General features: G+C 42.8%; 1 protein-coding gene across 7 annotated transcripts in view; it reads right to left on the reverse strand.

Annotated features, from left to right (window-relative positions):
- Positions 1 to 791: 791 nt before the first annotated feature.
- Positions 792 to 20,311, reverse strand: part of AOPEP (aminopeptidase O (putative)) — a 208,222-nt gene continuing 188,702 nt past the window's right edge. For 5 of the 7 annotated variants that reach the window (XM_075411067.1, XM_075411064.1, XM_075411065.1 and 2 more), the window contains 3 exons: positions 7,286 to 7,372; positions 4,506 to 4,650; positions 2,978 to 4,336 (listed from right to left, as the gene is read on the reverse strand). In XM_075411067.1, the coding sequence (XP_075267182.1) occupies positions 4,510 to 4,650; positions 7,286 to 7,372 (228 nt within the window). In that variant the 3' untranslated portion in view covers positions 2,978 to 4,336; positions 4,506 to 4,509. Of the gene's footprint in view, positions 2,176 to 2,977; positions 4,337 to 4,505; positions 4,651 to 7,285; positions 7,373 to 20,311 lie in introns of those variants that run through there. The other 2 variants (XM_075411062.1, XM_075411063.1) reach the window with 2 other exon arrangements.

Genomic DNA, 20,311 nt, shown 5'->3' on the forward strand with positions numbered 1-20,311 from the left:
TAGCGAGCAACATAAACTACTGCTGTGCTCAATATTAAAAAAAAGGCAAGAAAAGTAGATTGTTTTGAAAGAATAAAAATTTGGTGATGTTTGCAAATGTGCAGAATGTATTACCTGCCATGTAGTTTCAACAGTTCTGTCTATGAACAGGCTTACAACATATTTAATTTCTGGGTATCTTGTGTAAGAGCCTTATCCAGCTCTGGGTTCTTTCTCTTACACAATGCAAAAAGCAAGCTGGTTTCCTTTGCTGGCCTTTGCAGAAAAAACTGTGAAATGAAGCGTAACTCTTATGAATGGGATCCCTTAATAACTACATCCGTGAGCGTAACGGCATTAGAAGTCATTGCGGTATCTCATCATTATGTTCTTGGACAGTATTCCAGCTCATGCTGCATTTGAAAGAAGTTGCTGACTGTCCCATAATTCAGGTGTTGACACTATGTGCCTGGAAACGGGGAGGTCAGAAAATGTGTTGAGGTAAACAGGAACTGTACTCTTTGGACTGAAGTCACTGCTGCAGCAGGCTCTTACTTCAGATTCTGAGCACAAGAACTTTAAAAAAAATCAATTACCACATTCAGTTTTTCTTGTTAATATCCACTAGCTAACAACTTCCAGCTGCTTCTCTCCTACTGCAAAAACAGAAATGGGGTCACTCATTTTCCCAAGTTTGTAAATTAACATTGAACCACTGTGCAATGGAAAGACTACACCTACTTGAAAAAAATATTTATTTTTACAAGAGTATTTGATGTAAAACAATAGTGTACAAAGTAAATATGTTCACAAATTTTTATGTTTTAAATTCTTACTCTCTGAAAGGAATAATTAAGATGTCTTCTCATCAGTGGAGCAGTACATTCCTAGGAGAGAAGAGCTACGCTTGATATATCACCGTGCAAAAGGAGCAGCACAAGAATACGGAAGACATTTTTGGAAAATTAAAGGTCTGACATTTCTGGTAAAAGTTAACCTAAACAAGACAGAGAGAGAATGCTGATCTTTCTTTTTCCTTCAGTCCCCATCCCATCACCAGGATGATGGCTGGTCACTTTTCACAGATTATTTCAGCTTCCAGTTAACCTCCCCAGCCCCACCCCAGCTCCCGCTAATTTTATGTTTTTTTATTTTAGCACAGAAGTTACAAACAGAATTTTAAGTACAGAACACAGTTTCATCGAATTTCAGGGATTACTAATGCTGGCCAAATTACTGGAGTACATAAAATCATTGAATCAAGAGTCCTCGGCATCTTCAAACTGGAATGGTTGTATCACCAAAGAGCAAGGATGAACCCCAAATTTCTTGCATCAAAGAACTACCTAAACCCGCAGTAAGGCGTGTGTGTGTGTAGTTTGTTTTGTGTGTGTGCGTTCCTGGTTACACTGAGCCTCTGGAAGACACAAACAGTGAGAGATAAATGTTTCTGTCAGCTGATTGTTTTAGCAGTCACATAAACCTTCCTTTGATGTCTTGGGTCAATGAAATCCTAGTACCATCAGGGTTTAGTAGGAGATATATTAAAAGAGTTTCTCTGTGACCTTTCCTGCAACGGAAACAGCTGTAAAAGTTACAACTCTGTCACAATAAAGGGGTATCTCTGCATTCTTGATTGCCTCAGCGTTCCAAATGGAATTATTTTTCAGGTTACCAGTAGAGCATAACTGTCATTACAGAGTTAACAAAGATCTCTTTAGATTTCTAGAGCTAACACGACAAGGTCTGGAGAAGACAGGGAAGATCCAGAGTGCAAGCACATTCTCTTGGTTATTAGCAGGTTACTCTGAAAATAATGCTAGAGATCAGTTACCACATACCAGTGTGATGTGCTACATGTACACATACCTTCTCGTCTTAATCCAACAGCTCTTTAAACAGTACTGAGGCAGGTTTTCCACCTTAGGCCATTTAGTGCTTAACATCAGGGCATCGTAACGTATAGTAGTTTTTTTTGAGAGAGAAAACGGTAACAACATTTCTCAAAGGCTTTTAGGAAAAAGGTACATCTTTTTTTTTTTGCTCTAGGGCTCGACTCCTGTTCCTGCTGAACTGAGCCAGTATGTAAAATCAGAACTGATATCAGCTCAGTAGGCACCGGAGGACGGGTCCATCAACAGCCTGGAACAACAGCAGCAGCCGTAAGCGGCGGCTCCAGTCGGAAACAACCGTGTCCTGCAAATGACACAGAGTGCTAAGCTACACTGCAGAGAGATCATGACAGCATCCATTAAAGCGAAGACTACAAAACAAAGTTTTACAGACAATTCCAGTTTAAAGTCACAAACATTTACATCCTCTGACCTTTAGAAAAGCGTGGTAACCAAATTAGTGCAGGCGATGCCTCACGTTTGCAGTCAGACCAAGAATTTAAGGAGCGCTGCTTATATCCAAATAAAACCAAGAGTCTTTGGTCCTCCCCAAGTCACTTCTGCCTCTTATCCTTGATAACACTGCATCTCACACACACTGCATTCACTGTGAATGTGCCTGTTCAGCAGCAAGGCATCTCAACCAGCAAACGCTCTCCGCCCTGCGCAGGCTGGCATTAAGCAAAGTCTCCTCTCCCCTTCTCCTTAGGTGCAGAACTTAGCCACTGTGAACAAAGAGGGAAACAATCACTGTTCACCAATCAGCTAAGCTCTGCACCTCGCCAGAGAGGTCTCCATACAGCTAATTACCGGATGGCGTTCCTTCGCGATGCGTCTGCTGCTTTCCTCTTTTATTATTTTTTTTGTTTGTTTGTTTAATGGATGGAGAGGATTCCACACTGTGCACGGATCGGATAGTTACGGTGAGTGTCATACTAGCAGCTGCGGTCATGGCTGTGTGGTAATCCCTGGCAATGTGATTTTAATCTTAAATCACAAATCATCATGCCAGGAACCCAAACAGCCACAACATTAAGAGAAAGCTGTGCAGTCACATAGAGTGTTGTTCTCATAACAGAACCTTTAGATTTTATGTTATAGCTCACCATGCGCTTCTAGTCTCTCTGAAGAAAGTCAAACGGGCAATTCTAGACTATTTCTAACACGTACATACAGTGCAATTTTCCTGTGCTAGATACTTACCACCAGAAGCCTGCAGAAGTTTTTATTTTTATTATTGAAGGAACTATAGGAAGACAGTTACAAGTACAGTAGTACCAAAACAAACAGCATCTCCATGTTTCTGGCCTTCAGACACTTGAAGGCATCTACCAGATTAAAAATTGTTGACCATAACTCAAATTCCTGTGGGTCCTCGATAACTGGGAGCAGACAAGCAAGTCTCTTAGCCGTACCTGTTTCAGAAGGCGAACCTCCTACCCCATAACTGATATCCTGACACTCTACAGTCTAACCCACTTTTCCGAAAAATACTTCTTGGCAGGCACACTTCTTGTATATACAGAAGAACAACATGGCTGTTCATAAACAAACTTTCATGGTATCTATCTGTTGTATTTCATACAAATAAACACCACAAATTCAAGTGGAACTTGCTATCAAGTACTGCTATGTGTACAGGCTGGAAGTGGATAAAATTAAGATTTACGCTTGGTACCAATTAGAAAATTATGATTTTGCTAAATTAGCTGTCTGAATTTTGATACCACAAATCAACTGTAAAGTTATGTGAACAGCCAAGGCAATCAGTCTGACAGATGAGCTGTATCATTAAGTAAAAATCTGAGGTATGCTGTACAGGAAGAAACCTTCATACCAATCCTGACTGGCTATGTGTTAAACATGCAGGTACAAACACTGTCAGATTACCTCTGGCTACTGAAATAGACTGAGAAATGGATAATATCTTTCCAAATTACCAGTTTATAGCCTGCAGCAGTCTTTATTTCGTGAATATTTCTTGCAATTCTTCTTCTCTGGTGATTCCTCCCCATTAATTTCAGAAACAAGCTAGATTATGTATGATATTACGCAGCTTCGTCATGTTAAGGCTCCTCTTCTTACCTCATAATGAGTCTTCAAAGGCCTCACTACACTTAACACAAAAACATTTGAATTATCAGCTTGTTCTCACATGACTCAGATTTGCTTCCAAGTGCACAGCTTCGTACTTCCACTGTGGGCTCAGATTCTTCTCAAAGACACTGCTGACTATCCAGTCAACATGCAATTAAACAGAAAAGCGCCTTGCACAATCGCGATTTCTAGAAGCAGAGTTAAGAATACAGAATGGGAAACAACTGCAGGTGGAGCTTGGCCTTCTCTGGCCATTTGAACTTGCAGTTCCCTCTTGTACAGTCCATTACAAAGTTTACAACAAAGCCATGCTCCATGTTCTCCAGCTAGTGCCTATGTGTATCTAACTCACTCCTCCAGCAGCTGGGCTTAAAAAAAGAAAAACAAAAAAAAAAAGCAAGATGTTTAAGAAGAGTTACTTCACGAGCTAAGCAGCCACAAGCTGTATGGTATGCCAAAGTTACTACATTTAGTGAGCTCTGCATATGTTTTGGTATGAGGCAAAATCAGGGTGTTTAATTTAAAAAGAAAAATCACCTCTTCAGAATAACATCTCTGCCACCACTTTGGCTGAGGATGCATCCATATGTTCTCGTGCTGCCGCAAAGCATTTATGTGCAAGTTGTTGTTGCTTCACATCTTCATTCACCATTAATTCACCATACAGGTACACACCCATTGCCTGAAAGAGGAACATAAGACACAGGCATCCTATCACCAGCAATGACTAGTTAGCTGGGTTTTTCATTCCATTGACCTCCTAGTACTCATTTAATTAAAATCAAAACAAAACAGACAACCCAAAACACTGAAAAGACTATAGACTTTATAATACCTACCCCCCCCCCCCCCCGGCAGGTTTACTCTGGATCTCTTTAGCCTAAGGATGGTTGCCTATATGTTTTATTAAGTGTGTAAGTACAGAATATTAATATAAGAGGTGTATGTTATGTCATTAAAAGAAAATGCTTTCTCAGTCCATTTTTCGTGCCACTTTTCAAATTGAAATCTGTTTTCTTTTATGCACTACCTGAAAGATTTCCAAATGCTCCCTAAGAAAACAGCGTGTCCTTGCTTCAACAGGATACACATTTTCTTTCCACTTGGGATGTTCACATACACACACACACACACACACACAAACACACACACAGACACAGAGAGACATCAACCAAAACAGTTCACTCTAAAATTCCCATTTGGCCATTCTGTAGCTGGGCATCAGCTGAATGCAGTCAGGTCTGTGTTTCATACTCTTCACATCTGAGATACAGCTGAGCATGCACAAATTCTGGTTCTGTAACAAGGCAGCCTTCTCCTAACTAATCATTCCGGACATAGCAGCTACCAAGAAAGGTAACAGGGCACCTGGGGGTGAGAGCTGGGTCCCTTCGATGGCAGGTAGCAGAGCACTGGCTAACTTAACAGGAAACACATTGGAGATTGCCATTTTTTTCTGATGATACAATTTTTTACTTAATTACAGGAATTCAGTAAGTGTTAAGCTGCACTTAAAATAGGATTATCCACATGACAAAATATTAGCAGCTTAGCACACTGACTTTTACAGTTGTACTTAATGTTTGGACAGTTGCAGGAGAGGAAAAATTTGGATAGTATTGAAAAAACAAAATTTTCAACACTATTCCTCAAAATTTCTTGCATTGGCTAGTAAACCTTAAAAAAAATTAGCTTTAACAAGAAGGGAAATTTAAAGTTTAACGAAGACTGAAATTAAAGGAAAAAGTCCCAGAGTGGCAGAATCCTGCCAATCTCCTAAGCATGCTCTCTTCCATCCAGAGACCCAAGAACTCAGATTTCCAGGGTCTGCAACTGCACCAGGGTCTGGCAGCCACACCAGGCACACACACAGACTTGGAGCTGGGCTCCAGCTGCTTTCACAGAGGATTTCAAAATGTTGGAATTTTGTTACAAATAAGAATTACCTTCTCTATCCGGTGTTCCCCCAAGCCTAAACATTAACATGCAGTAAACACACTAGGTTTTTGTAGTCCTGAAAAGGATTTAAATAGTTACATTTGCATTTTTCCCAGACTTTAAAAAAAACCAAGTCTTTCATGATCAGTAAGGACATGCAACTGCCCTGATTTGAGTTGTAATCACTCCAAAAGCTGATTGTGCCATAAACTGTATGCACTGCTGGAGTAAATGAAATGAAAGATATTGAAGATTACACTAAAAAAAGCTGCAAAAATTATTTCCCTGCACTGCAGAAAATGTTGGTCTTTATTTGGCATAGTATCTGTTCCAAACATAATGCAATTCAATATGTTTGGTCTTACGAATTCAAGGATTTCCCGCCCCCACCCCCCTGGCCTCTGCTGGTGGTTATCTTCCTTTTCTTAGGATTAAAACACACAAAGAATATATATAACTCCTTATTTTCATAAATAATGTTGGTTTATTCTTCTTTATTAAAAAAAAAAAAAAAATAAAAGAGCTTGCCAGGAAATTGGGGGCCTGTTTATTGGCGAAGATATAAATAGGAGGTATACTTCAGAGCTGGAAGAAAGAGCATGAGAGACTGCAATAACTTTACTGTGCTGTTGTGACATAACGCATTTGCCTGAAAGCACAAAAACCTCATTGGCTATAAACAGCTTTGCTTATTGTCAGCGGAAAAGGTAAAGACATTAATATGTTGCCTAGAGTTTGACACATCTTGCACCATTTTTTTACATACATCTTAAATGTACAACAGTCATCCTAGGCAGTAAATGTCTTGATTTTACAGAGTTCATAGGGAATAAAAATAAAGAAAAAGGAAACAGAAAGAACAAGGCAGAGGTACAATTAGAATTGTAAGTTCGTAATGGCCTAAATAAAAAGCCATAGTAAAGACATCATGTATAGCAAGCCTTTTAAGACCTTCAAAATCTTCTAGTATCATTTCCCTAAGCATGGGAGAGGCCTGCATTATCCGGATCTATATCATTGTGCTGCACTTGTTTTGGACGTGGTCTTGAAAACTGAAGTCACCACAGCACTGACTGCTTTGCTGAGAAGTCTCTTCCTAGCATCGTTGCTACCTCTAGCTTGCATCAAATGGAGGGAGAGGCAGCAATATATCCTATTTCCCCATTTAGCAGAAGATTAGCATGCTTAGCTGGGGTTGAATACCTCTAGGTGCCTTCCTTAAACTGGAATTTTTACAGGGCAAAGGAGGCAAAAACTGAATACACCTCAAGTTTTTTTAAAAACTGCAGCAAGAACATATATTAAAATTATTTCTTTGTTGCACGCTAAGGGTGTCAAAAAGTTAGTTATTTTGAAAATGCTAACAAAGCGCAACTGACCTGATCTTCTCTGAGAAATTTCTCAACATCTCCATACCCAGGCACGTACTTGTGTTTAACAACAAGTTCACACCACCTATGGCGAACCTTTGGGAAAAGAAAAAACATCAGAGGCGGGAAGGAAAAAGAGAAACTGTATTGTATCTGTGCAAGCATTTTGTTTTGTTGTCGTTGTGCTTGGGTTTTTTGGTGGGTTGGGTGCTTTTTCCTCAGCAGCCAGGCAGATGCCTCTCGGCACCATCGTAGGCTGGACAGAGGTGCAGCGCTCTGCACGTGTGAGCCTGGGTTTTGGAAACCCAGAGTGCCCACAGGAAGACTCCTGGTTCCAAGTGAGCAAACTAACCCAGATCCAGGCACAGATCTGCAGCATCTTCCCATCCACTGTTTCCCATCTTGACTTTTTTTCCTTTAAGCTAGGCTTGAGGTTACTTCTTTTATAATGTTAGAAGGGGAGGAGGGGAGAAGACTAGCACTGCAAACATCTGGAAGAGCCACAAGGTATAACTGATAACTTCTACTATGTAAATGTATAATTCAAGTGAAAAAATGGCTCAAATACAATTCTGCACCGATAATAAATCCATGCCAAAAGGACAAGAGTTAGATACAAAACTATGAGACAGGGAGCTTTCAGTTCAATGAAGCGCAGTTTTGCCACTCTGTCTTTGCCAGTAATAGATTTTAAGCACCTTGCAAAGCATTTAAAACCTGTCTACAGTTCAAAAGCTGGACTGTTCTACCAAATGTACGTTGACAAAAAACAGTTATTAACATACTGTAATGAAAAGTATGGAAATTTTCAAGCAAATCACAACTGAAAAATATTTAAGTAATGTGAACATGAATTACACATGGATTATTTTTTTGTCCTTAAATGTCTGGCTTTGTTCTTAGCCACTCTTGTAGCATAAGTGTCATCTTACTCCTCAGCAAGGCTTCCTCAGTTGTAGGTAGTGATCAACATAACATTTTATATTCCATTAGTGGCTCAGCACCGGTCCTAGAGGAAGACAGTTAAATGCAATAAAACCCTCCCATGCTCCCAATCCTTCTGTTTTAGTGTTTATTCTTACCATCTTTCAGAAGACAGGACAACAAATAGCAATCACCTTTCATGGTAAGAGTGAAATGTTAGCAGTTCTAATATTTGTCAAAATTGAGTCCAACTTGTGCTCACATGAAGTAACTGAACATGAACCTTTTCTGAAAGACAGATTTACTGATAACATTGAGAATGGAAGCCAGAAAGAGAGAAGAAAAAAGTCACATTTCAGTATATTGTTACTTTTGGAAATAAGATGTTTGGAAACACTGTCCTTGTCATCCCAGTCCCTGCCAACTTTACAGCTCAGGAAAAAATTTCACAGACTGCTGTAATTAGATATTAATTCCATTAGCACAATTAACAAGTGATAAATGCTCACAGGTCCTGGAAGAGTCCTTTTTGGGTACCTGATATCTCTTTCCAGCTGGCCTCTTATATGAAATAGTTTGAACACAGCTTATGAACGAAACAAAACTCTGAGAGGGTTTGTGGCTGAGTGGAGTTTGCACTCAGAGCATGCAAGATACCTACCAGCTACAGTGCAATGCATGGTAGGGAATGAATGCTCTCTCTCAAGATTTTTGCTGACAAGATAACAGATGTTACGACTCCTGCAAGTGGAACCAGAGCTAAATCTACAAAAGTAAATAGCTTTCCGAGATTCAACTCGCTTTGCTGTAGATGCCCATATCCATAATCTCGACCTTCAAAACTGTACCCAGCTGCTGCTTCCCCCTGGAGACACTGCATTTCACCAGTAAATCTTCCCAGGCAATCCAGCTTTCTTACAGGGCATTTCTCATAGCACTGAGGAGCTCCAAGCCTGGAACAAACCTTCAAGGCTCAGAAAAACACACACCTCTCTCATCTGCAGGGTGAGTTAACGAAACAGAATGTAAACGCATTTAAAAGGTTGTATATCTTCCTCTGATAGACTTTATTCTGCACCTTCTGGCATATACTCAAAAAAAATAAACTCCTTATGTATTCTCATAGCACGTATGAAAAACGTAAGGAGGAGAAAGGGACTGTGGTCCTCTCCTGTGCTTGTTGCTCTTCTACATCTCATGGTGCAGCAGGTACAGCACTTACCCAAGAAGTAAGCAATCAAGTCCAGTTTCTGCCTCTGCTCGAGATCTGAAACTGTGCCTCCAGTGAGAATAATTTAACAGCAGATAGTAAACTATTCTGGGATGGGGCTCTCTTCATACCTCCTGGTGAAGCTTTTTTTTGCCCCCTGCAGTTGTTAAAATACTTATTGATCTTAAAGGAGGAGGTCACAAGATTTTAGGGCCTAAATTTGCGAGTACTGTTGAGAGGAGAGCAGGGCCCTGGCTCACGCAGCGCAGAAGCCAGCCCCTCCCGGTGCAGCCGCAATAGCTGCGTGGGGGTGCAGAAGAGAAGTCCTCCCTGTGAAGGCGTTCATGTGGCCCTGCCTCCCCACACACGAACGCCGTGTATGTCTGCCTCGCATCTGTATCGCGGCCCCACCATCTGAATCCCAACGGCTTCAGATAACACGCAACAACTAAGCCGTGCCCGATCCCTTAATTGTTCCTTCCTCCGCAGGGTTCCTGTTCTTGGCAACCAACCCCCTTTCCAATAGTTTAGAAGAGAAATATTTATTTGTTGAGTGAGATCTGGGACAGCACACACTTTTCTTTCTCTCTCTCTCTCTTGCTCTTCCCCTTTCTTTCCCAGGGTGAGTACAAATCCCGGCGCGTTTCCAGCTCTGAAGTGCTGGTACTCTGCCAGTCCGGGCAGGGCCAGCCTGCCTGTCACCCCCAGACTACACGTTCACCGCCTGTTTTCCGACAAGCCCCGAGTGCTCCCACGGCAGACAGCAAGCCGACGCAGAACCCATCGCTGCCAAAGCGCCTGTGAACCTGGCAGAGCTGGGCACGGAGCGTGAGAGGCGCAGGGGGGGTGACCTGCACGGCGCCGGCACCAAAATAAGTCACCACCACTTGGACTGGACACATATACTGGGCCGCTCTTCTGCCCTCCGTGCCCCCCTGCAGTGTGGCGTGTGGACGGCCATGTAACGCGAGCTGCAGCTAAAGCAAATGCAGCCATTTCTCAGATACACGCACTATGAAGAAGTAATTCTCCTAGTATAATCCATGCCCTAGGCTGATACCACAAACATGAGAATTTTATTCACATCAGAGAGGGACGGCGATGGGGAGGGGAGGGGAGGAATCAGTTCCAAACATCTCGTCCAATGCTTAGAGCAGGAAAAGTAAAACGGGCCCCACAGCTTCACAGCCTAATGAATGAGTCATGTGAACAGGCACTTTTGACAAACCAGTCTGCAAGGGAAATATTTGAAACTAAGTAGCTTGTGGTAGGACTGAGCTAACCATACCGCACCCTGTATATGCTCCTCTTGGCCTTTCTGTTCCTCCCAGGAGCAAATACTCAGTGGCAAAAATAAGAATTCACTAGTGCTCTCCCAATTTTCTCTCTGCAGATTTCTCTGCGCTCTTCTGCACGGTCTGGAGATGTGCACCATATGTCGTTTTGGCTGGTTACACCATAAACAATATAAACTAAACCTGAAGAGTAATTTACAGGAATCCATCCTGTTACTGAGAGCACGCAGGGCTTTGTCTGGCGCTGAAGCAGCACCTGTAGCTGCCAGCCCACCCACCCACCCGCGCTCTTACTGCTTTGGCAGCTGCAAGGACCCACGTGCCAAAGCTGGAAACACAATTTATTTTCTCAGCCTCTGATTCTGGGCTGAGAGCTGTCCTTCTGAGCTCACGACTGACGGCTGGTACTCCTGAGGATGGGGAGAGGTGGCTGGGGGAGCAATGGAGGTCTGCTGGAACCTCAGGTTCCTCGTGGATTGATCCTCATTGCCTGAAAATTGTTCTGTCCTCCCGCCCTGCTTTTGCAGCTGGTGCCGACGTCTTCACTACCAGCTTCTAAGCTGAATGAAGATTGCTACTGTGAGTTTTGCAAGACACTATCCATATTAGTAGTGTATTTCTGAGGCACAGTTTGGTGGCAGGAAGACACGGAGACACTGACTGTCTCTGGTACAACATTAGGAAACCAGCTCTTACATTTTCATAAATACCGACCGCATCAAAATCTAAATGTTGGCTAGCGCCTAGATGAAATGTCTTGAAGGGATGCCACTGTCAGATAGCAGAGAGTCCCAAATTTAAGAGCAGCAGTTTAAAGAAGTCCCATAGTCTTACATTATCTTTTAATTTCATTTTAAGAAAAATACACACTATTGCACAATATTATTTGCAACTCAAACATCACCTGTATTTTGACAGTGCAGTGGAAGATGTTGAGAAACCAAAATTATGCTGTCTTAGTCTATTTTCAGAGAATGCAAGCTGTTGTGTGAGATTATTTAACTGAAATAAATACTTATATAAAATATACTAATAATCCAGCTCTAAGACAATCCCTTTGTTTTAGCAACCTGAGCCAAGACCTTTTGGGACATGGTGCTTGAAGCTGACTTACTAAACCTATCTAAGGCACCAAATACGCGGTCTGGCTTTCGAAAGAAGTGCTCCCAGTGACATACCCGAGAAACAATGCTTTTAAATTATTTTGAACAGGTCTTAAATTAGAGCAATAATTATTTTTTTTTCTGATCCAGGTGATAAATTACTTTGCTTAATCCATATTATTCTCTCTGCACCACAGAAATGATCAGACAAGCCTAAAAGGAGCACCCTTACAGAAAGCTTTATATGTTGTATTATAATGATCTATTTTGCTAATGTTCTCAATCATATGTATGCAAGCAAAAAATAAATGTTTTACTTCTGAGGTCTACAAATAAGATTTAGAAAGCAAGTAATTTAAACCATGCCTTTATTTAGGGGAGGAAAAAAGCTAGAGTTTACTAAGCCTTTGGTCTGCAGAATGGGAGACTAGCTTCAGGGAAAATGAGTACATTTTGCTAATAGCTGGATCCAATTTAAAAGGCGCCATGAGACAACAAATCTAAATCGCTGAACAAAAGCAACGTACTTAGAGATCTTAGAAAATAGGGTAATTTGAAATACAGTAAGAGCTATTGTCCAAAAAAATAGAACCTTTATTAAAGGTAGGAGGCACATGTGATCTTTACAACACACGGGTTCAGAGTCTACTGAAAAAAAATTATTTGAACAACTCAAATCTTAGAAGTTAATTAAAGAGTCTCAGAGGCTCCAGTCTAATTTGTAAAGGAAAAGATACAAAGAAATTTTTTCAAATAACCAAGCTATGCTACTACAACTTAGTTTTAATTAACAAGAAAGAAGTTGGTATCTCCAGAGCACCAGAATGCTGTGTGGTTCCACCTGAAAGCATTTATCTCCAGTCTCTTCCTATCTACACATAAATCGGATTCAATTATTAGATCATTTTCCTAGATAATTAAGGAACAATGCCACACGTTACACGGCAATATTTGGACTAAAAGACAGGTCTTACAATTGCTTAACATGGAACAATTACAGTTTAAGAATTGCCAATACCAGTGTGTTTAGCGATCAAATTTTTTTCCAGTCTATCTTAGCTGAAATAGTTATTCTTTAATACACCAGACAGGCTGCATCAGTGACGTTTGTTTCTATACAGTCTGAATTTCAAATAGGCATTCCTATCTTTTATGCCACAGCATGCAAATCTGGTTTCACGAACATTTATCCAAGTACGATAATCAGGGATGCTGAAGCAGCTCAGAAGGAGCAATGAAACAGCGATGCTGACAAAGTATCAATTTGGCAACCTGAAAAAATGTACTCAGTCACCAGAAACTTACTGGATGCAAGCATAACGGATTCATCATTCTGACAAGGACTCTGTAATTGTGATTATTGTGTATGCCAAGGGTTTCTAAGGAGACTGAGCAAAGAAGATGCCTAACAGCCTAAACAAACTTCTATTTTGGACCAAAAACTCATGGACTTTTCATAGCCTCAGTTATCTCTCAGGTCTCATAGCACTCGCTCTGACAACATTGTAGGGCCAAAGAAACTGTGGGCCAGATGCAGCATCACAGCAGCAGGTGCCTTTGATGGCAGCCTTTTTTCCTGAGACCCTCCTAGTGTCAAGGTTCAGCTAATGCTGTTTCTTACCGCGCAGTGGTCTGTCTCAGTATTAAACACTTAATTTTCCAGAGCTATGGTCAAAATTATGATAACACTTCAAGTTTTAAAAATGGTTTTTGGTAGCCTTACTCATGCTGCATTTTATTTTGAGTACTGGGAGAAATTGCTGTTCAGCGGGGAGAGGGGCAGCTGGACCCAAGGCTGGCTGAGTTCACTGAGCACTATCATGCTCTGTGTTGGACATCACTGATTGTACAGGCAGCCCCATGCCAACTCCTGCCACCTCGGACAACTTCCCTTCCCTTTGTGCATCCCATAGCGTGAGTAACTTAGCCCACTGACAATCCAGAAAAATGTAGCACGGTCATTCAGGAAAACCTAAGGTAATAATGGGCTGGCTAATCAAAATAATTTTTGTCAGGAGCTAATTGTCATTTTGAGGAGAACTACGCAAAGGTCTAAATGCTTTAAAACCTGGAGTATGAACAGGTCATTAAAAAGCAACTTCAAAATCTCATTTTAGCAGAATACCAGAGTTTAGATTTTGGTAACATTGGCAGCAATATCCTACTTTTGTAACTCATTTTACGCCTTCTGGTATGTACTTCCACATAGATGAAGCACTTGCACACTATGAGGGGTGCTGGCAACAGGGGAGAACAACTTGCAAGCCCTATCTCTCCTCCCTCCACTCAACAGCACTGATGGAGTACCGTGGTTAGAGCCCATGCAGCAACTGCCTCCATTTAGTAACAGAAAAGAGAGGTGTTGCACAACCAAGATTTTAAAAACCAAATTCTGTTGTTTGGCCAACGGCAGACTGTGGGACAACTGGCAGCACTGGAACCTGTCACTGCACAAGTGTGCCAGCCGGTCAGGCAGCGTGCTCCTGCAGCTGCGCAACCCTCAGTTAGCAATAGGTGCGGGCTTGGACCTTCTCACCCTTGCAAATGTTATTTACGGGCATGTGCTTCCTTCACATCCTTTCCCCTCCCCTCCAACTGCATGCTCCTGTTTTAGCATTCACCCAGTTCCACGTAACACAATCGAATCTTACTGTTAAAAAGTTTCTGTAGTAGCAGCACAACCTTGCCTAAGAGCAACCTGATCGGATCCCTCTTCTCCACCTCCCACAGACCGTAAACACATGACTCCACTTCCAGCTCCAGATAAAACACATGCGTGGAGGATCTTCCCTGCGTAAGCACACAGAAGCCCAGGAATCACCAAGCATGCTGCTTACGAAAGTCCAAGCAGAGCGGAGGGCATCCCTGCTGCTCTCTGTGATCGGAAAGGCAACGTGACCGGAGGGCAGCATTTCAGGGCAAGACTCACTCCGGGCAATGAAGCATATGCTGAGGACTTGTTTGGAAAAGACAAGTGCCCTTTTTTCCCCACCTCAGGTTCACAAACAGACATCTCCCAATTAGAGACCAGACACTTTTCTCCCTGTGTGGGACCCATCTGTGATGAATGACATCCATGTTAGTAGCAGAAAATTTTCCAAAAGCAGTGAGAAAAAGCAAGAGAGTAAGAAGCCGTGTCTAATCCTCCTTCAAAGGTTGCACAGGCAGTGTCTCTCTTCTGGTGTCAAAGCTGTCACTGTGAATCAGCGACTCGGTTAGGATGCCTAATTCTGTAATCCCAGTGTTCCTCAGCCTGACCCTCCTCGCCCCGTCTAGCAGGAGATGGACATGCAACAGGATCTGGCCTCCAGTTTTCATTCTCTTTCACAGCAAACCAACAAAGCGATGACAGGACAGTGACCTGCAGCACGGTTAGAGGAGAAGAGGGCCACCAGCACCAAGGCAGTGTCACAGCTTGAACGGCGTCCGCCGGGAGACCGCTTCCCCACTGTGCCCGAAGCCTTTTCTTATCGTGGTCCTATTTGTGCCACCACCATCCCCATGCTGGGGGGAGCAGCTCCTATATCATTCCACATGTGAGGTAAGGAAATGTTTAACACAGCATGTGAACTCACTTAATTTGAGAAACAAAGGTTTTTAAAAATAAGCCTTAATTAAAAACATAAATACACTACTCATACTGGAAGAAAATGCTTCCCCTTTCCCCTGCCTTTTCAGTATTGCCTGTCCAACGCGCTGGAGCATTAGTGCCGTTCACAGCTTGCAGCAAGATGGAGGCGGCAGAAAAGATGCCATCCGCTGCCTTCTTAACAGTTTCACTGGAGATGTGTGCTGTGGTGCTGCTGGCTCTCGGGAGCAGGGCTGCCTTCTGGCTGGCAGCTGGAGAAAGGCTTGTGCCGCCCCACAGATGGCCTGGGAGATTTGCTGGCATCCCAGCGGGACGCTACAGGGACAGGGTGGCTCCCAGCCCTGCTGCCTCTCGACATCCCCATCCCCAATGGAGGGCTGGCAGGGTGCTCCCAGGGCCCTGCTCCCGCCCACCCTCCTCCATCCCTGCTTGTCCTCCATCCCTGCTCGCCCTTGCTCCCATCTGGGTGCTGTGGTGAGGATGGTTGCACGCATGGAGGCTGTGGGCGAGGAAGGACAGGGTGCTGGGGATCAGGAGGTCCTGTACCTCAGAGGGAGTGGAAGGAAGATCGGGTCGCAGCCGCAGGTACAATCAGCCCCACACTGCAGCCTCCACCAATAAGCACTGCAGGGACAAGCCCCATACCTTCAGCAAGGTTAAGACTGGCTTGGGCATGTGCATGCTTCCCATCTGACACCTTATTCAAAATGCATCACCGCAGCTGCCGCTCCACCTCATACACAGCCCCATCCACATTCCCTCTGACATCCCACTGAAATGCCTATCTACAGTAATGGCTAGAGTATCTCTGGTATCACCGTAAGTCTTTTTTTATGTCAACATCAGGAGTGATTCAAATGCTTCCCATCACCACTGGCTGTCCTGGTTGTCTCCAGATGAAGTCTGCCTAGCATTTTTACCCATACGGTGTTTGTATATATATTTCAACACAAGCTATTTATACATATACATAAAAGCTTGCTGGGCTTATAAAATGAAATGTTGTAGTGGGAAAAAGCACATAAACACCCATACATCTGGAGCAGAAATCCAACTCTGAGGAGTATGAGATCAAGCATACTAAACATTTGTCACCAATTATTATTAAATTATAACTCCTGTTCAGCAAAAGGAAAGGCTGCTGCAAGCATCACGGCACAGTAAACTATCCCCTTTGCTTATGCCCCTCTCCCCATCCCTCTGCTTCTACCTCCTCTCTCTTGCAACCAGAGGAAAAAAAAGCACCTTCCTTTTATCTTTGGTTTCCTGCAGTGACTGTAGACCAAACATTTGTGATTTCCAGGCAAGATTACTGTCATAGACAGAATCTGGAGCTTCACATGAAAACAAGACTCAAATTCCAGGCAATGAACAATGTGGCTGCCTGTCTTGTCCACAGCTTACGTCACAACCAGCCTGCCCAAGCCCATGCTCACATCCTTCCAATTTTGTATAGTTTAAAACTTTGCTTCCAATTTTCAAAACAAACACAAGATTTTGACTCTAAAGACCAAGACCTTTCACATCACACTCAGACACACCTCCTTCCCCAACCCACAGCAAAAATTCCTAACCGAAATATGTATTTATTTTATAAACTCAGAAGAATCATGCTCATTCCTGAAATATGAACATCTAGATTTTACTCTGTGTTTCAGATTTTTGAGTCACCTTCTCATCTTTTATTCCTTGCCCCCAAGAACACAGTGACCATTGCTGCTTAGGATGATGCTTACCCCATGTGGAACACAACAAAATTCCTCCCCAGGACTCTGCAACCCCAAAGGTGTTTAGAGGACAGCAGACTTTTGCACATACATTATTAAGTCAGTGACTCAGCGGTGGGACCAGGTTTGTGTGGCTAAGGTAATGATGTCAGAAACACCTATGGCTAGTAGTTTTGAATTGACCTGTTTCTTGCAACTATTTAGACCTCACAGGTTTATGGCATAGCAGACTTTTTCCAACCCGGTGGTCCTATCCAGGCATAACCTGCCATCTGCAGTCAGCCTTTAAACAGGAATGAGAAGTATTAGATGAGCTGTTTGGATGTAGGCTCAAAATCAGTTTATTTGAAATAAAAAGCATCTTCAGATATTTTTTTCAGAACCAACAAAACCAAAACCAACCAAACAAAACCAAAAATGATGCACCACACAAGCACAAAAATGCCTACAGCTTCGTAATAAAACATAATAAAAAAACTACTGCTGATAGCTAAGAGCTTTTGTTTGTATTTTTAAAACTACATTCTCCTTGACATCCTGGATGCTCTGTCAGTGCTATCACATACATGCAAACAGAGTAACCCTTTAAATTTCACGGCAAGCCCAGGTGGCTTCTATTACAGTGCTAGGTTTGTACTGCCCTACACAGAAATACTGTATAAAATCTTATACAAAGCAGTTGCACACAATTCAGAACACCCTTGGGATTGATTTCAGACGCCCAGAGGACTCCGCCACTTCATTCTCCTTTCCAGACAACAGGACACAGAAAAGCAGGAACTATCTCCAATCCCTTCCTCTGCGGATTCTTTGGATCAACCGTAAACAAAACTGAAACCAACCCAGTTCCATATTTGGGCCCCTCTTACCATCAGCTCCCCCACTTCCCTAGTCTTGCTAAGTTGCTGAGCTGCCAGATAAAGAGAAAACCAAGACCCCAAACCAGTTAGAAAAACGAGAGGTGACGAGTGAGCAGCAGCAGTAATGGCCCCAGTCAGAGGCCTGGGAACTCCCGTCAATGCCACTGGGCAGTGAGCGAGGTCACCTGGCAGAAGCGTGTTGCTGTTGGCTCCTGGCAGGGTGTGGGACCCGCGCCGCTGACTGGTGCCGGGCTATTTCCAGTGCTCCACAGACGTCGCGCTCTGATCACGCCCTTCGCAGAGCCAACAGAGGGAACTTCTGTTCTCAAGTGGCTGGAAAAGCCCCCGTAATCTGCATGCAGCAACAAAACAAACCTGAATTACAGCTATTTGAGATTATCCTTCGTTCAGTTGTACAAATTCATCCCAACATATCCACTCAGTTACGATGGGCACGTGAGCCAGTCAGTCCCAGGGGACGACTCCCGCTGCTGTTCCTGAAAGTGTTTTTCCCGTTCCAGTTTTCTTAGCCTCACACGGAATTTTGGGCCTCATCTTTGGGAAGCAAGTGCCATATTCCTAGAAGCTACCCTTTGCAAAGTTCCTTTCACTGGGAAAAAATATCCAACTCCTGTGAATGCACACCTCAGAAAAACTGTCTTTACCAATAGTAATACCAATACCACCTGTGCCAAAGAGCCTGCAAGCTGCATTTAGATGCAGCTCAAGTAATAACATGAAACAGGGTGAAGACTCAAAATACGCCAAGATCACAGAGGACTTATTGACAAGTGGCTGCTGCTCCGGTCAATGTATTTCCTTTGTAGGAGACGGGGACTCTACCGTACTCTGAAATTAGCCCCTTTACTAGTGAAGATGGGAAAGATTTCTTATGACAGTGAAATATTCTTTGCTAGTATTTGCCAGAGGAAGTATCAGGAGAAGAGCAGGGAAAAAAAATTAGTATTTCTGAGGATGAGTATTAAAAACATCAGCCTGATAATAGTACAGAGATTTCATTTTGTAAAAACTTGCATTTCTTACGTCTTCTTTCTGTTCCATTCAGTGAACATACCGCTCAGTAATGGCTGGGTATACAAACCTCAAATCCAATTTATTCCAGAAACAAATCTGGCATGCAGACTGACTGCTCTAAAGAGCTTTTTCTAAGTTCCTAAGTCCTAAATACTGAAATGCTAGTTGCAACTCAATTGCAAATTAAAAAATTCTTCAATGTAATCTCACCTATCTCTAGTGCCACAACAATGCTCTGAATGTAATATTAAGGAAGGAAAAGCCAGGTGAAGTTTGTTTTGCATCCGTGATAAATTTTCACAGCAGCTTTGTAAGTCTTGCAAAACATATTCTCATACACAAAATGAGGCATATCCTCCTGCCTTGAGTTGAAATTCAATAATAAACTGTATGCCTAAACATGGAATAAGTGCAGAAAACATTTTTGCTTTTGCAGAAACAAAAAGTTATCGTATTCACTTATCTTCTGAAGAAAGTAATGTCCTGTAATATGGTCATCAGCTCAAGCTGTTACCTTTTTCACCTACTGAATTTGTGATTCATACCAACAATGACACAGGTTAAGGAAAAGGATCAGGTACTTCGCTGTTTGGTTGCAACGCCGCTATCTGAAATGTGCCTGTCTTCTGCTCCATGGTCCAGTCAAGAAGGACTGGCAAGCCTGTGGAGGTACTTGCCACGCATTGCTAATTTTATTCAAAAGCTGGAGACTGCTCCTGAGCCCCCGCCCCAAGGCAGGACTTGCACAGTGGCTGTGCTGAAAGCAAATCCCACCAAGTGCCTTGTCCGCCTGCGAGCACAGACTGACCTTTCCCAAGCAGTTCCCTTTTCACACCCAGTTTTACAGCGTACGCTACAGATTTCTGTTCTGTAAGGGCACCTTCCAACAATGCCCACCCCCAACTGGAAGGACAGCTGAACAACTCGGCGTGAGAACATGCTCCGCTCAGTGCAGTCACCATCAGATGGGAAGCAGCAAGACAGAGACTGCATTGCAATTCATTTGTACTTCCATTTCTGCCAGGTTTTCACAGGCTACGAAAGATCAATGCATCAACGTTATTTTGTCCTAAATACAATTATCACTTCTAGGATGCCAGCACCTTACATGGATTGTATTAGCATGACTGGATTTCTGTCGGCGAAATAAGATGCCACCAGTTTATAGCCTTGGTCTCATAAGCAGACCCCATGCACAATGAAGCAGCTGGGTGAGAATGGCTTTATGCCACCCACATGACTGACGATATTATGATCTCAACTCATTTTACTCACATTTTCTGCAGAAACAG

This window comes from Opisthocomus hoazin, chromosome Z, assembly GCF_030867145.1.
Source record: "Opisthocomus hoazin isolate bOpiHoa1 chromosome Z, bOpiHoa1.hap1, whole genome shotgun sequence".
NCBI lineage: Eukaryota > Metazoa > Chordata > Aves > Opisthocomiformes > Opisthocomidae > Opisthocomus > Opisthocomus hoazin.